Genomic DNA, 16,155 nt, shown 5'->3' on the forward strand with positions numbered 1-16,155 from the left:
CTGGGGCGTCGCTACTCCTTGGTATCTACCCGAGGTAGTAGATGCGCTGCGCCAGACTTCCATTCCGCCTTGATCGCCTCTCGTCGGTCGGCAGCATGATGCCTCCTCCGTCGCGCAGCCTCGCGCCACCCGTGCGCGGCCTGCTGCAGCGGTGCCAGTCGTCGCGGTCGCTTCAGCAATCGTCATTTCCTGCGGGTTTTCGTCCCCAACGATATGCGGCGGCGCATTCAGACAGCTTCTACACCACCACCACTACCACTGGTGCCTGTGGAGGCAGCTTGGTCCAGGGGCCCAACAACAGCTGTGAGGCCCCCTGGACCAACCGCCGACATGCCTCTAGCTCCAGCTCCTCCACCTGCACCACCACCGTCAGCTCCACCGCGGCCGGTGGCTCCAGCTCCAGCTTAGGCAGGCTTGCGTCGCCGTCGCACGCCTGGACCTGGAGCCGCACCAGCAGACGCTGCAACTCAACGACGGACGGGCTCATCTCTTTAGGCCCCCGCAAGCCGCTGTAAGCCACCCACTGCCCCTCCTTCCATCCATGGATCCATTGCCCTCCCCCAACCCCTCCCCCACCTCGTCTGGCTGCTCCGTCAGTCCACCTCGGCCACAATCACCTTCTGCTTCTAGCTACTACCGTTACGTCGCCCTCCTTTTCCACAGCTCGGCTGACACGTCTCGACTTCCCAGCGCCTCCCATAAAAGACTTGCCTCGACCTTCTCCGCTGCCGCCGCTGCCTCGAACCCCTCTCCAACGCCTCGCCCACACTCCCTCTCGCTCGCAAACGCTTCCTCCTCCGCCCTTGGACGCCCACGACCCTCCAATCGTCTCGGCACCGGCCTCAATTTGGTGCGCCATTGCTCGTTCCGCAGACACGCCATGTGCAAGCTACACGCCGATGCCGATGTCGCCGGCGGCGGCGCCCCAGGCACCACCCACGGCCGCGAGCTGCTCCCCGCCAACGTCATTCCTCGACACTACGACCTAACCCTCGAGCCCGACCTGAAGAAGCTCACCTACGAGGGCACCGTCGTCATCGATGTTGACGTCGTCGAGGACTCGTCTTCCATCGCCGTCAACACCCTCGAGCTTGATATCCACAGCGCCAAGGTCTCTGCTGGCGGGCAGACGGTCTCCTCCGCGCCCCGGGTCTCGTACGATGAGGCCAAGCAGGTCAGCAGCTTTGCCTTTGACGGCTCCCTGGCCAAGGGGACCAAGGCCCAGCTCGAAATCACCTTTAGCGGCCAGCTCAATGACAAGATGGCTGGCTTCTACCGCTCCACCTACAAGCGCGACGACGGCTCCGAAGGCATCCTGGCCACCACGCAGATGGAAGCCACCGACGCCCGTCGCGCCTTTCCCTGCTTTGACGAGCCCTCCCTCAAGGCCAAGTTTACCGTCACCCTCATTGCCGACAAGGCCCTCACCTGCCTGAGCAACATGGATGTCGCCTCCGAGTCCGAGGTGCAGTCCAAGATGTCGGGCGCTGCCAAAAAGGCTGTCCACTTCAACACGTCGCCCCTCATGTCCACATACCTGCTCGCCTTCATCGTCGGCGAGCTCAACTATGTCGAGTCGCTTGACTTCCGTGTCCCCGTCCGCGTCTACGCTCCTCCCGGCCAGGACATTGAGCACGGCCGCTTCGCCCTCAACCTCGCCGTCCGCACCCTCAAGTTTTACGAAAAGGTCTTTGGCATCGACTTTCCCCTGCCCAAGATGGACCAGGTCGCCATTCCTGATTTTGCCGCCGGCGCCATGGAGAACTGGGGCCTCATCACCTACCGCGTCGTCGACCTGCTCCTCGACGAGAAGACGAGCGGCGCCGCCACCAAGGAGCGCCTCGCCGAGGTGGTTCAGCACGAGCTCGCCCACCAGTGGTTCGGAAACCTCGTCACCATGGATTGGTGGGAGGGTCTCTGGCTCAACGAGGGCTTTGCCACCTGGGCATCCTGGGTATGTCCTTTTCCCGCTCGATCCTTTTGCCATGAGGGAGTGCCCCCTCCCGTTAACATGGAGGAATGCTAACCCGCTTGTCCGCAGTATTCGTCCAACGCCTTCTTTCCCGAGTGGAAGGTGTGGGAGACGTACGTGACCGACAACCTGCAGTCCGCCCTCGGCCTCGACTCCCTCCGAAGCAGCCACCCGATCGAAGTGCCCGTTAAGCGCGCCGACGAAATCAATCAGATCTTCGATGCCATATCGTACTCCAAGGGCTCCTGCATCCTGCGCATGATCTCGACCCACATTGGTGAGGACACGTTCCTCGAGGGCGTGCGCCAGTACCTCAAGAAGCATGCCTACGGCAACACACAGACGGGCGACCTGTGGGACGCGCTGAGCGCCGCCAGCGGCGAGCCCATCCACGAAATCATGAGCACCTGGACCAAAAACGTCGGCTACCCGGTCGTCGCCGTGACGGAGCAGGGCGAGCCTGGCACCATCCACGTCAAGCAGAACCGCTTCCTGCGCACCGGCGACGTCAAGCCCGAGGAGGACAAGGTGCTGTACCCTGTCTTCCTCAGCGTGCGCACCAAGGACGGCGTCGACAAGTCGCTGGCCCTCAATGAGCGCGAGAAGGACTTGAAGTTGCCCGACGGCGACTTCTTCAAGGTCAACGCCAACCACACGGGCATCTACCGGACGTCGTACACGCCGGAACGCCTGGCCAAGCTCGGCAAGGCTGCCAAGGACGGTCTCCTGACGGTCGAGGACCGGGCGGGCATGATTGCGGACGCGGGCGCGCTGGCGGCCTCTGGCTACCAGAAGACGTCTGGCGTGCTGAGCCTGCTCAAGGGCTTCGACTCGGAGTCGGAGTTTGTGGTGTGGAACGAGATCATTAGCCGCCTGGGCGCCGTGGACGCGGCGTGGATGTTCGAGGATCCGGCCGTCAAGAAGGGGCTCGAGGCGTTCCTGCGCGACCTGGTGGCGCCCAAGGCGCACGAGCTGGGGTGGCAGTTCTCGGACAGCGACGGGCACGTGGAGCAGCAGTTCAAGGCCATGATGTTTGGCAGCGCAGGCCTGGCGGGCGACGAGAAGATTGTGGCGGCGGCCAAGGACATGTTTGGCAAGTTTATGGCGGGCGACAAGTCGGCGGTGCACCCCAACATTCGCCGGAGCGTCCTGGCGATTGCGCTCAAGTACGGCGGCAAGGAAGAGGTGAGTTTGCGGTGAAATTGGCCATCCGGCCATGTGCGGCGGGAGGGCATTGAGCTGACAGGGACGACACAGTATGAACACGTGCTCAACTACTACCGATCATCGACGAGCAGCGACGAGCGCAACACGTGCCTGCGGGTGCTGGGACGCGCTAAGGAACCGGAGCTGATGAAGCGAACGCTGGGCCTGCTGTTTGGTAGCGAGGTCAAGGACCAGGACGTGTACATGCCGGTGAGCGGGCTGCGGACGCACGCCGAGGGCATCCAGGCGCTGCTCGCGTACATGGAGGAGAACTGGGAGCTCGTCTACGAGCGGCTGCCGCCGGGGCTGACGATGCTGGGCAGCATGGTGATGATCTTCACGTCGGGGCTGAGCCAGAAGGAGCAGCTGGCGCGCGTGGACAAGTTCTTTGAGGGCAAGAACACCAACGGCTACAACCAGTCGCTGGAGCAGAGCAAGGATGCAGTGCGGTCCAAGATATCATGGCTGGAGCGCGACCGGGAGGACGTGGCGACGTGGCTCAAGGAAAACGGCTACGCGTAGGGGGGCGGATGATCGCTTGGAGGAGTGGGTGTATCGACTTGTGGTTTGGCAAGCAGAGTGCTAGCCGCGATTAAGGCGTGCTACTCTTGAAGGATGAGTGTATAAACTACGATGAGGGTGAGAAATACAACACCCGTTGGAGTTGATGCCAGCCCTCGACGTGCTCACCGAAGTTATCCCTGCCATCACCACCCGCCCTCTTTGAGCGTGTAAATATGAGAGCCTTGGGCATGCGAACAAGTGTTCGACGCACACTCAATCACCACCACCTTCCCATGGCCGCTCACGATTGCGTTTTGAGAGGCTTGAGGGATCAGTTGGGGCGCTGACGAAATATGGGGGCGCGCGGCGTCCCTGGCACAGGTTGTCAACCATTGCGCAGAGTATCGTCTGCCTGACCTGCCTGGCCTGGCCTGGCCTGCCCGCCTGCTCGCTCTCGCTCACGCGGATTTCGCCCTGGAGTTTAGTAGACATCATGAAGCCCCGGTTCGTCGTCGTCATCATCGTCACCTGTTATCATCGCCCGACGACGTCGTCGCGTTTTGCGAAAAGACGCGAACAAGCCATGAGTGTCGTTGTGGGACATGGCGCGCATCATGGATGTGTGCGCGCATAGGGTGAGTGTATGCGTGTACGTGGATAGATGGATGGTACGATGCGATGCGATGATGTCAAAGCATGAATCAGCCAGCGGCCATGCTGGTTCGGCTCGGGGGAGCTGCGGGGTCCGAGGCCCGACTGCAAGAAACACGCCTGCCTCGCCCGTGATACTACGATGCTAGTAGTACGTACATAGCAGCGAACGTTATTAGTACGGTTAGTAGCTAGTAGGCCCCCACTGGCCGGGCTGCTCTCTGTCTGTTTGTCTCGCGCGTTTTGGGGGGGGGGGGGGCACATCAAGCATGGAGACGTTTGTCCGTACTAACTACTACCCCGTCTCTGTTACTGCTAGCATCATCATTACTAACTCCCTCCAGGAACGGCGGCGGGCCGCTGCTCGGTGTCGATTGGGGGCCGAGAAGAAACGCGGAGAAGGGGAAAGAGGGTGGTGGTGGTGGTGGAAGCCACACAGCAGCAGCAACAGCGAAAGCTTAGACTGTGCTTAGCTATGGCTTGCTCGCGTCTTATTTTGCCGCGAGAGTAATAAGTACGTGTGGAAGCTGAATAATGGTCTTTTTTTGTGGTGGCGTCCGTCGGGGCGGCTCAACAGCATAGCGGCTGGCCGTCTAGATTTCGCGGCTCGGCGCTATGCAGGGCATCGCGGACGCCACGGGCCTTTGCCATTGGAAGGACGGACTAAGTTAGTTAGTTGGTTAGTAGCGAGCCGCAAGGTCTGACGGGAAACTAAACTAGTATCATACTCTCCACGCAGGGGAGAGAGGAGAGAGAGAGAGAGAGATCCGCCGTGGACCCAGCTGTCAACGTGCTGTGTATGGTGGAGCTATCAATTCGCCGGCCGGGCCGGGCCTACTACAGTCTACGAGGCATGGGTGGATGGATAGATGGGGAGAGATGTGGTATGGGTATGGTAGGTATGGCGGCCGGCGCGGAGGGTACGGGGATGAGGGGCAAGGAGGGAGCTTGACGTCGAAGGGGCATATAAATGTTGGGGCTGAGCCGCCTTGATGTCTGGTGGGTTGGAAGAAGGAGCTTCATTCAGAAGTACATCTACGAAGCACATCGGTGACATCACCATTACCACCATCACGAGCCTCACTCACCGGTTTCACGTCACAACCACCTCCACCAGCACCACCTCGCTTCCAATCATCATCACGCCGCCACAGCAGCAGCAGCAGCAGCAGCAGCAGCACCAACAACACCAAACCCCACGACAGAACAGAGGACCCCCACCATGTCCAAGATCCTCACCGTCTTCGGCGCCACCGGCAACCAGGGCGGCTCCGTCATCCGCGCCATCCTCGCCGACCCCTCCCTCTCGCGCGAGTTCTGCATCCGCGGCGTCACGCGCGACGCCTCCAAGCCCGCCGCCCGGGCCCTCGCCGCGCTGCCGGGCGTCGAGCTCGTCGAGGCCGACCTCTCGTCCCCCGCGCCCGCCGTCGCCGGCGCGCACACCGTCTTCCTCGTCACCAACTTCTGGGAGAGCATGAGCGCCGACGTCGAGGTCGCGCAGGGGCGGGCCGTCGCCGACGCGAGCCGCGACGCGGGCGTCAAGCACCTCGTCTTCTCGTCGCTCATCAACACGACGCGCGCGAGCGGCGGGCGGCTGTCGCACATTAGCCACTTTGACGGCAAGGCGCGCATCGAGGAGTACATGCGCGAGCAGAGCAGTGGAAGTGGGGGGGTGCCTGTTACGGCTGTGTTGCCGGGGTTCTTTATGAGCAACTTGCTCACGCAGATTCGCAAGGGCGAGGACGGCGCGTATACTTGGACGCTGCCAGAGGGGCTGTCGGCTGACAATGGCAAGTTGCCGCTGCTTGACGTGGCTGACGATATGGGTAAGTAATGAGCCTCTTCCCCCCTTCTCTTCTTCTCCGTCCTCTGCCGCGATATTTCCTGCGCGAGAAGTGTAGGATATATACTGCACACCTACCTACATGCGCAGTGAGAGAGTGTAAGCGGAAGAAGGAAACAAGTCACTGACACCCACATCCCAGGCAAGTTCGTCAAGGCCGCCATCAAAAACTTCCCCGCCTCCGCCGGCAAACACATCTACGCCGCCACCGACTACTACTCTCCGCAGCGCATCCTCTCGGAGCTGGCCTCGACCTGCGGCGGCCCCTCGGCGGCCTCGGCGGCGCGCATCCAGCACGTGCCCCAGGACGTCTTCAAGTCGTTCCTCAACCCGGGCGTCGCCCAGGAGATGCTTGAGAACATGCTCCTGCTCGAGGACCCGGGCTACTACGCCGGCGCCGACCTGTCCGAGAGCCTGGCGCTGCTGGGCGAGGAGGACAAGCCGACGACGTGGGCGGACTTTGTGGCCCGGAACAGGGATAGGTGGGCGTAGGGGCGCACACGAGGAAGCGAACAAGTAAAAAGAAGGACAGAAATTGTACAGGAAGAAAAAAAAAATGGCAGTTTGAAATGAGACGTGGGAGTAATGAGCATACGACGGGTGTTGTTGTCGCATGTGGTGATGAGGGGACGGCCGACGCATCTCGGGCGCGGAACGTAAAGGTAAATTGTCGAAGAAAGAATGGAGCTTTCCAGTCACTTTGGAGTCTTGGACCTCTCGCTGCTCTGTGCTTTTGAACACTATTCAGCCGTCTCCGCTTGTTCGTCTGTCGCCTTTGCACATACTCTGCATCAACTCCGAGCGTGCGTCCAACTATCAACAGCCAAGAGCACAGGCTCACCAGACCTCTTGCACATGCCAGCTTCCATCGTCGCCACTACGCCATCAGCCATCAGATCCGCGAGCTTGTATGCGTGCGTCGCATCAGCCCAAGGTCAAATGTGACGCCGATGCAAATCGCCGAGGCGGCTGCAGCCAACACTACAACGTGCTGTGTGCGGGCGTGTGTTGTATCTGCAAGTACAGTACAAGTAGTATGGCTGAGCCTGGAGCATACACAACTGCGTTAGTACATTCATTCACCCATGCAGAATCCGGCTCGCGGGAGGAGCAGGAGCAGGAGCAGAGGGCCGGGCGGGCTGGCCGCAGGCGAGCACCCGCACGTGTGTTGGCTGCAGCAGAGTTGTAGTGTAGAGTAGCAGCAGCAGCAGCAGAAGATCAGCACGAGCGGCGTTCATGCACGTACGATGGATATTGCATGTTGGTGCCTGCACGGTAATCAACAACCCGCCTAGGAGACGAACGTGCGTTTTATGACTACTGAAGTTAACTACTACTGTACACGCACCAATATACGTAAGTAACAACGGCCCGCCCATCATGCCGCCGCCGCCGCCGCAAATACCTGCGGGGTGATCTGTTGGTCTTGATGTTGATGCGCGTCCAACAGTCGCCGTGGCTGCCCCCCATTCGTAGCAGAACATCAGACGATGAGGAGGGGGGGGGGGCTTGATTCGGACTTGACGTGTCGACGTCACGGTCGCAGTCGTCGATGCACCAGACCCCGCGACTTCAACTCCATCCAAGCAGCTTCCCCAATACACACCATCTTTTGTGAGAGCTGCTACAGCTGCTGTGTGTGTTGTTTCGGTCGGCAAGCAGGCAGACAGATATGGTGGTGGATGCCCGCCCCGACTGGACTCAACTCAGCTTACACGACGGGCTGGGCTGGGCTGCATGCGGTCTCGGAGGTAACTAGAAGGGGAGGGGGAGGGGGTCATGTTTGTCTCGCAACTCTCGTCTCTTTTTTCTTCAGGTTGTTTTTGCTTTCTCACGCACCTAACTAGTCTGGTATCTAATGCGATGGGATATCACACTCTCGTCACGCCATACGTGAGGCCTCAACATTCATCACACCGCACGCAGACCACACTGCGCGACTTTTGTTGCTCGGGCGCGCGCGCGCACACACACTGGAGACGATGGGCTTCAAATCATTCAGCTCAGCTGGGGCGCCCCCGCTGCCGCCCGCGTGCAGGCAGCACGGACGGCGCTCTCTCTCTCTGTCTGATGATGGATGAATGAAGCCTCGTGGTCGGCGGCGTCCATGCCCATGTCCTGGAAAGTGGAAACGCGAGGTTTTAATCATGCATCGCTAACCACCAGTGCAACGATGCAGTAGTACAGTGCTGTACGACTGTAGGACGCTGTTGGTATGCGAACGGGAGGGCTTGGATGCAGCAAGATGGGGTTGCTGCATGTCGGCGACTATCGACGTTGCTCAACATGATTGACCTGGATCCCCCGACTATCATCGCACACCCACATTTATTACAACGTCAGTTTCATCACGACCATCTGATCCTGCACGCTCATCAGTCGGACACCAGACCACCAGACCCCTCGCCGCAGCCCACGCCTGGCCTGGCAAAAGAGGCAATCGTCCCGACACCCTGGACCCTCCCATAGTTAGCGGTCCCCATTCGTTCCTTCGCACAGCATCGCGCAATCCCTAACACCAACAAGCCCGCCTGCCTGCCGTGTCCGGACGGGCCGTCTCAGACTAGTTCATGCGTGTTGGTCGTTGCGCAACAGAACAGACCTGCTGCATCTACTCCATACAGTATAGCACGGACTCACAGTACGTAGTACCAAGTTCATTTGGTACATACTAACTTGGTAGTTGACGCCTTGCATTACATTGAGTACAGTGCAGTATAGTACACTCAGACCCGTGTGTCCACCACATCACCTATCCGTCTATAATAACGCACATGACGCGCCGCGGCGGACGGACGGACGGGGGAAAGAAGTCGCGTGCAAAGTAGCCGTTGAATGTATCAATGTATGTAGTTATTCACCCCGCCCCGGCGGCGGTCCCTATTGTCCCATCCCATCCCATGCTCGTCTGTCCAGTCCAAGCGGGCAATGAATGACCCAGCAGACGCTAGAGCAAGAGCGGCGCAGGTCCAACGCGCACATTGCTTTTTGGCCATGGCGAGGCGGCAGGCGTGTGGTGTAGGGCAGCCAATCGCCCCTCTAGCCGACGTCTTTGCCGGCTGAATCTGTCTGTCTGTCTGGCATGTTGGTGGTGGTGGTGGTGGTTTCTGGACTGGGGGCGGGACTGGCTGGCGCCCGTCTGCTGGTGTTGAGTCGTCCATCTGTCGCACATGGCACTTATTGATCAATGGTGGTGTTGCCGCCATCATATGTCCACTTCGTCTCGTCTGCCTGTCGGCATGTCAGGCTGTCATTCACTCTTTTCCCCTCCTTGGGGCAAATCCGGGCTTCATCGATAGTTGGAGCTTCCAAGGAAGTAACATCGAACTCAGTTGTTGATCTCCCTTTACACTCCCGTATCAGGCTCACTGCTTCTCCGCCATCATGACCGTCACCGGCCTCATCAAGCCGCCTCCGGGCACGACCGCCATCCCCGCCGAGAGGCTGGACCGGCGGACCGACGAGGACATCGCCGCGTGGCTCCAGCAGCGCCACGAGGTCGTCTCCGAGAAGAACGTGTGGGCGTTTTGGCACGCCGGCTTCGCCACCATGCCGGCCTGGTCGCGGCGCAACATCATCAACTGGGTGCGCCGCCTCGGCCCGGACTGGACCGTCCACGTGCTCGACGCCGTCCCGGGCTCGGAGACGAACGTGCGGCACCACTTGCTGCTCCGTGATGACGACGACGACGACGAGGACGTCGAGGAGGCGGCGGCGGGCGTCGTGCTCCCGCGCGCCTTCCGCGAGGGCACCATGGACGGACCGACCGTGGGGCAGCACCAGGCCGACCTCGTGCGCCTGCCGTTGCTCTACCAGCACGGCGGCATCTGGATGGACGTCGGCATGATACTGTTTCGGCACGTCGACGACATCTGCTGGGACGCCATCATGGACCCGGCCTCGCCCTACGAGGTCGCCGGCTTCACGATGCAGCTGCGCCCCGGCGTGGAGAGCATGATGAACAGCTTCATCGCGGCGAGAAAGGGCAAACCGTTCATCAAGCGCTGGCACGACATCTTCACCGCCGTCTGGGGCGACGCGACCAACGCGTACGCCGCCAGCTTCCACAAGCACCCGCTCCTCCGACCGATCCCGCTGCCCAAGCTCACCGCCGAGCAGCTCAACGCCCCCGAAGCCACCGTCAGCATGGAGTTTCTGGCCGACTACCTGACGCAGGTGCTCTGCTTTGAGCGTCTGCGCCGGGTCGTCGAGCCGGGGGGCGTCGAAGGGTTCAACGGACCCGAGTACTACGCGACGCACGTCTTCCTTTTGTCGTCCATGACGGAGATGTACTACCTGCAGGGGGTGAGCTCGTGGCAGGGGCCGAGGGAGTTTGCGCTGCTCTCGGCGACGGCGACGGCGACAGGTGGTGGCAGCGGCGGCGGCGATAACGACAAAGACGAGGCAGATGAGGAGGCGTTGCGCGACGAGGCGCGCGCCGTCGTCAACCACTTGCTCGCCAACACGGCCACCATGAAGCTCTCGCACGCCCCGCCAGGCGAGGTGCCGTTCCTCGCTGACATTTGGGGCCGGCCCGAGCATCGCGACGCGGATATCGCGAGGGACTCGTTTGGCGCCTACATGCGGTACGGCAGCGTGCACTTTGATCAGGATCGGGAGTTGAAGCCCATGAAGGTCGGCGTCGACACACAGGGGGCGCTGCGGATGGGGTTGCTGGAGGCAGGAGAGGAGGGGCAGGGCGACGAGTGAATGGGGGGACACTCTCGGTCGGCCGCCCTTTGATGCCTGATCTACCCCCCCATTATGATTACGGTTAGGGGAGGGGGATGGTGACTGATGGGACGTCTCGGTGGGCGTGCTTACGACTCTTGTGCGGCGCTCACCACCAGACTAGACGTCAGCATCGCGGCCATATTCTGTGTACAGCTAGACGCGCGTGGTATTGCTGGCATATGAGAGGGGGACGACACGAAAGAAAACGGGTATACTACTACTACTACTCAGTCTGTATCTCAATCCTGACCGCCACGACAGGCACAAACTCTGGCGCCCTCTCCATCTTGTCCCGAACCCACGGGTGACTGGCGTCGTACGTGGTGCGCGACGGAAACGCCGCCTCCCTCTCCGCCTCGCCCAGCTCCCCGTCCGCCCACAATTGCAGCCAGAAGCGCTCCACGGCGGGCCTGTGGTGGCGCTCCCACTGCACGCGCTCGCAGTTGAGGCACCGGCCCGGGTGCGTGGTGGTGCCGCCGCCGCCGCTGCCGCCGTTGCCGCCGTTGCCGTCTCGCGACCTCCTCGTCCTCCTGCCGGCGTCGTAGTGGTAGCGCGGCAGGGAGGTGCGCGTTGGGCTCGTCTCGAGGCGCGTGAGCTGCGCGAGGCGGTCATCGTCGTACAGCCTTACGAGGTTGAGGGCGTCGGTCCAGCTAGTGCTGGTGCTGCTGTCTCTCGGAATCAGATGTGATGGTGGTGGTGATGATGATGCTGGTGGTGGTGGTGATGTCGTCAAGTGGTGGTGGTGGCGCGACGCCCTCACTGGCACTTGCAGGGTCACGGGCTGGTCGCGAAAGTTGACAAACAGAGTCCGCAGCGCCGCGCAGCCCTTGAGAAACGACCACCTGGCGAGCTGCCTGTGGCCGAACCGGTCGTTGGGGCTGTTGGGGCCGAGGAAGAGCGAGCATGGGTCTTGCCAGCAAACGGCGATGGACTCGGCGGTTTGGATGACGCCCAGCGCCTTGTCTGCGGTCCACGTCGCTGTTGTGACACCACCATGACCGTCTTGCATCATCGGCGCGGCGGCGGCTGCTGGCTGTCGCTCGGTATTACTGCTACTGTTACCACTACCTCCATTGCCACCCCCCCTTCCACCGGGTCCCGGGTTATGGTGATGGTAGTGGTGGTGGTGGTGGTGGTGGTGGTGCTGCTGCGGCTGCGGCTGCGGCTGCGGCTGCGGCTCTTGCGTAACGTACAGCAGATCATGCTCATGGATAAAGCCCGCTGCCACGTCCCCGTACTGTCTCGTGGCGGTACTACCAGCAATAGATGAAGATGGTGACGGCGACGGCGACGTGATGGTGGGGTTATCCATGTTGTTAGCCGGCCCCTCCCCCTCCTCCTCCTCAGTAGTAGGGGTGCCAGCAGGCCTGTCTCGTCGAAACAGGACGTTTGCACCCCCGCCGAGGACGACATGTCGCGCCGCACGACATACGGATGCGACCTGCGGCACAGGGAGCGGCGGATATCGCATGCCCGCGCCGCCGTCCGGGGCGAACCCCCCGCTGCTGGGCAGCGCGTAGTGAACCCAGCGGCGGGGCACGGCGGCGCGCCAGATGAGCTCCTGCAGCTCGGCGGGCAGACGGTGGAACTGGGGGAATGTTGATGGGGATGATGATGATGATGACGATGGCTCGTTTTCCTCTTTGGGGCTGTCGCCGTCGTCCTTGCACCCCTCCTCATCGCACCTCTCTACGACGGACCACGCGGTGGGCACGTCTGGCGCCAGCTCCGTGATCAGCTCGCGGAGGACTATGGTGTTGTTGTTGGATTTGCGTCGTTGATGTGGGTGGTGCTGCTGCTGCCCCTGCCCCTGCCGCTGTCCCCCGCGTTCGGGTTCCCTTCGCGCGTCGCGGAACCACACGTTGGCGGGGTGCGGGCATTGCTTGCCCGAACAGGCAGCTCGCTTGTACTTGCGGAGGACCTCGTTTAATGTGGGAGACTCGGGGTCGCGAAAGTCGGACGAGGACGAGGGGTCATGATGATGATGCTGGTCCATGATGCTGGTCCGGTGCTCGTCCTCCTCCTCATCCTCTACGTCGCCGCCTCGAAGACGCTCCTTGGGCCCAGGCGACATGGTGACATGACGTTGGAGGGAAAACGTACGCAGAGGACCCGGCGAGGTTGTTGTTGTCGGTCGGTCGGTCGGTCGCGGTCAAAGCAAAGGTATGTGGGTTCCTTTAAGTTCAATGGCAGAGTCCAGTCGAATCGTTCCAGTCGCCCCCAAGCAAGAGACTGGAGGAGGCCGCATTGCGTCACAAGACGCTCATGGCATGGCTGACTGACTATTAACTTACTACGAGCAGCAGCAGAGTCTAGTAAGTTAGCTAGTCCCCCCGCACAGGCGCCCGGTTTATTAGTCGTAGCCCGTCTTCGTCCAAGCATCGTCGCCGGTCTCGACTCTGCATACGACTTCTCCGCGGACTGAGTCAGATGCGGGGAGATGTTGGGCGATGGTCCATGAAGGACAAAGGAATGCGCAACGAACGCCCTCTGAATATGGGCACTGCCGATGTGGGAACAAAAAATACGACTAGTCGGGGGATCCTCTTCTCCGCAGAGGCGCCTCGGTCGCGGCCGAGAAAGAAGACGCCAGGACCGGCACGAATGCGGGACGCTTCTTTCGCTCGGCCAGTTGGTCGCGTGTGTGTGTGAGAGAGAGAAAGGAGAGAGCAACCGGTGAGCATGTTCGGAATGCCTTTAATCGTCGCAATCTGTTCGAATACAGGAAACGACTCTGTATATAAGCCGGAGAGATTGTGTGTCCGACACGCAGACATGGTATCCACTGATCTCCAACCCCAGGGTCCATTGATGCTCCCGTCGGCATTCACACGAGCGAGTCGTCGCGGACGATGACACACAACGCCGGGCTCGCAAGGATGGATGGTGTGTCATGAAAGATCTTCAACAAATAAATGCCTGCCAAATGCTTGCCATGCGTCTTGTTAACCTCAACGAACGACGCTCGTCACCATTCTTCATCCACCCGCCAGCACCACCATCACCACCATCATCACCTCACCATCCCCAACCGCACAGCATGCCAGTCGTCAAGACTCGCCTCACCGGCCCCTCCGACGCCGCCGCAGTGGCCGCTCTCCTCTTCGGCCTCCTCGACGAGCTCTGGAGCGGCAACGGCCCCGACGTCGAATCCCTGACGCGCACCGCCGCGAGCGTCCTCGGCGACCCGACCGTCACCGCCGCGCTCGCCTACGTCGTCGAAGATGACGATGGCGATGATAACAACGACGACGAGCAGCAGCAGCAGAAGCAGCAGAAGCAGCGACACCAAGAGCCCGTCGGCGTCGTCACCATCAACGAGTGCACCGCCATCTACGCCGGCGGCAAGTTCGGCGAGGTGTCGGAGCTGTACGTCTGCCCGCGCATGCGCTCGCGAGGCGTCGCGCCGCACCTGATTGACGTGGCCGTGGAGCTCGCCCGGCGGCGCGGGTGGAAGCGCTTGGAGGTTTGCGCGCCGTCTCAGCCGAGATGGAGTCGTTCGCTGAGCTTTTACAAACGGAACGGCTTTAGGGAGCTGGGGCCCAGGCTGTGCCGGGATGTCTGAGCAGGAAGCATCGAGGATGGACAATCATATCATGCACCGCCACATCCATGTGAAGTTTGCATGGCTCATGACGGACAATGCAATGGAGGAAATACATCCACAGCGAGCGGGTCTGCTTGTCATGCCAATCACAGCTTGTTCATTACCGTTTTTCTCACGCCGCGGAAAAGCCAACGACGTTCGATCGTCTTCAGCGTACGTGACACCAGACCAGCCGAACCGGCCAGCCTCTTTGTTCGCTACCTCGTGCTCGTGACCTCCGGGTCCTTCTCATCCATCATGTACTCCGCCAAGCCTCTGCCCGTGGTCAGGTGCGCGATGAAGTTTTCCTTGCCCCAAAAGGCGTCAGCTCTCGTCTTGTCTCGCAGAAACGTCTCCTGCGACGCCGCGGGGAACCACAAGCCGAGCGCGAGGGAAACGGCAAACGCTGGACGACGTTAGCATAGGTTCTTCTGCCAAACGGCCTGGCGCGTCGAAACAAATAACAGCAATCATCAGATGCTCTGCGTACCGATCAAGAAGCTCGTAAAGGGCGCAATGTAATACAACTGCCGAGCCCCCGCGGTAATCGGCAGCTTCGGGTCCAGAAAGCTCACAAATCCCGGGAGGTGAGGAGCCACGGAGCACGTCCACTGCAAGAGAAGAGGTTCTCAGTTATTAGCTCTGGCACGTTGACGGATAGCAGAAGAGGTGTAGGAACAAGGAAAAGAAAACGTCACGTACCGCCACGACCGACCGCCAGTTCACGCCCCAGCCATAAAAGTAGATGGAGTCCTTATACGTATACAAGTCCTCAATCTTCAACTTGCGCCGGAACACGAAAAAGTAATTCGCCGTCAAGATCCCCAGGAAGGGCTGGATGAAGATGGTGTAGCCCGAGATGACGCTCAGGAAGACGGCCGCCGCGGAAACGAGGTACCAGGGGTTGATGGCCAGCGCGATGGCGACGACGATGAACTGTCCGCGACGGATGCTAATGTACTGCGGCAGCAGGGACGCCAGGTCCGTCCCGCCGGAGAAGATGTTGCCCGTGATGTTGAGGCCGAGCTGGACGACCAAGAAGGCGAGCCCGCAGAAGAAGACGGCGACCCTCGTGCCCGCCGTCGGGGACGCGTCCTGCATGGCCATGAGCAGCTGGATCACGCTCCAGAGCTCGGCGCCGAACCGCCGCTGCGTGGCCGCCACGGTCAGGATGCCAAAGATGTTGCCCAGCCAGATGGGGATCCAGGAAAGCGCCTGGCCCCAGACGCCCGTCTTGACCGACCCGCTGTAGCGGGTGTAGTCGCAGATGCTCATTGAGAGACTGGTGACGCTGGATATCGTCAGGCAGATGCAGAACACGGACGCCCATCCCAGTTGTGACCTCGACGACGACGACGCGCCTTGTTGCTCTCCCCCGTGAAGCACCGCACCGAACCCGGCGTCGCCCATGGTTGCGACAGCCCAGACGGTGAGCCCGAGCTGCACCTCGAACCCGGCGACGGCGCCGGCCCAGACGAGATAGCATAGGCACCGGGGGCTCAGGAAGAGCATGGGGATCTGGATCACGAATAAGACGATGAAGCCGACAAACTGCGGCAGGTTCGTCCCCGTGCTCGCCGGCAGCGTGTTGGGGATGCGGTCAATGGACGGGAATATGGCCCGGAGGCAGACGTAGGTCATCAGGCCGCCTTGCCATGA

The 16,155-nt window shown here is 61.1% G+C and overlaps 7 protein-coding genes across 7 annotated transcripts; 4 read left to right on the forward strand and 3 right to left on the reverse strand.

Moving 5' to 3' along the window:
- Nucleotides 1-557: 557 nt before the first annotated feature.
- APE2 (Aminopeptidase 2 mitochondrial) lies at nt 558-3,703 on the forward strand. The gene is made up of 3 exons (XM_047992429.1): nt 558-1,954; nt 2,042-3,157; nt 3,230-3,703. Exons 1-3 carry the CDS (start codon nt 881-883, stop codon nt 3,698-3,700), a joined length of 2,661 nt encoding a protein of 886 aa, XP_047848443.1. The 5' UTR covers nt 558-880; the 3' UTR covers nt 3,701-3,703.
- A 1,572-nt stretch (nt 3,704-5,275) lies between these two features.
- JDV02_010676 (uncharacterized protein) lies at nt 5,276-6,708 on the forward strand. The gene is made up of 2 exons (XM_047992430.1): nt 5,276-6,159; nt 6,319-6,708. The coding sequence occupies exons 1-2, from the start codon at nt 5,556-5,558 to the stop codon at nt 6,666-6,668; spliced, it is 954 nt and encodes a 317-aa protein (XP_047848444.1). The 5' UTR covers nt 5,276-5,555; the 3' UTR covers nt 6,669-6,708.
- Nucleotides 6,709-8,863: 2,155 nt separating this feature from the next.
- On the reverse strand, nt 8,864-9,385 carry JDV02_010677 (uncharacterized protein; the record flags this gene model as incomplete). The annotated part of the gene is made up of 1 exon (XM_047992431.1): nt 8,864-9,385. The coding sequence occupies one exon, from the start codon at nt 9,383-9,385 to the stop codon at nt 9,017-9,019; it is 369 nt and encodes a 122-aa protein (XP_047848445.1). The 3' UTR covers nt 8,864-9,016.
- Nucleotides 9,386-9,509: 124 nt separating this feature from the next.
- On the forward strand, nt 9,510-10,886 carry JDV02_010678 (uncharacterized protein; the record flags this gene model as incomplete). Its single annotated transcript, XM_047992432.1, has 1 exon — nt 9,510-10,886. Exon 1 carries the CDS (start codon nt 9,561-9,563, stop codon nt 10,884-10,886), a length of 1,326 nt encoding a protein of 441 aa, XP_047848446.1. The 5' UTR covers nt 9,510-9,560.
- A 219-nt stretch (nt 10,887-11,105) lies between these two features.
- On the reverse strand, nt 11,106-12,984 carry JDV02_010679 (uncharacterized protein; the record flags this gene model as incomplete). Its single annotated transcript, XM_047992433.1, has 1 exon — nt 11,106-12,984. The coding sequence occupies one exon, from the start codon at nt 12,982-12,984 to the stop codon at nt 11,134-11,136; it is 1,851 nt and encodes a 616-aa protein (XP_047848447.1). The 3' UTR covers nt 11,106-11,133.
- A 640-nt stretch (nt 12,985-13,624) lies between these two features.
- Nucleotides 13,625-14,475, forward strand: JDV02_010680 (uncharacterized protein; the record flags this gene model as incomplete). The annotated part of the gene is made up of 1 exon (XM_047992434.1): nt 13,625-14,475. Exon 1 carries the CDS (start codon nt 13,804-13,806, stop codon nt 14,473-14,475), a length of 672 nt encoding a protein of 223 aa, XP_047848448.1. The 5' UTR covers nt 13,625-13,803.
- Nucleotides 14,476-14,714: 239 nt separating this feature from the next.
- On the reverse strand, nt 14,715-16,137 carry JDV02_010681 (uncharacterized protein; the record flags this gene model as incomplete). Its single annotated transcript, XM_047992435.1, has 3 exons — nt 14,715-14,902; nt 14,987-15,107; nt 15,199-16,137. 3 exons carry the CDS (start codon nt 16,135-16,137, stop codon nt 14,715-14,717), a joined length of 1,248 nt encoding a protein of 415 aa, XP_047848449.1.
- Between the last annotated feature and the right edge of the window lie 18 nt (nt 16,138-16,155).

The sequence above is a fragment of the Purpureocillium takamizusanense genome, chromosome 13 (assembly GCF_022605165.1).
Source record: "Purpureocillium takamizusanense chromosome 13, complete sequence".
Lineage (NCBI taxonomy): Eukaryota > Fungi > Ascomycota > Sordariomycetes > Hypocreales > Ophiocordycipitaceae > Purpureocillium > Purpureocillium takamizusanense.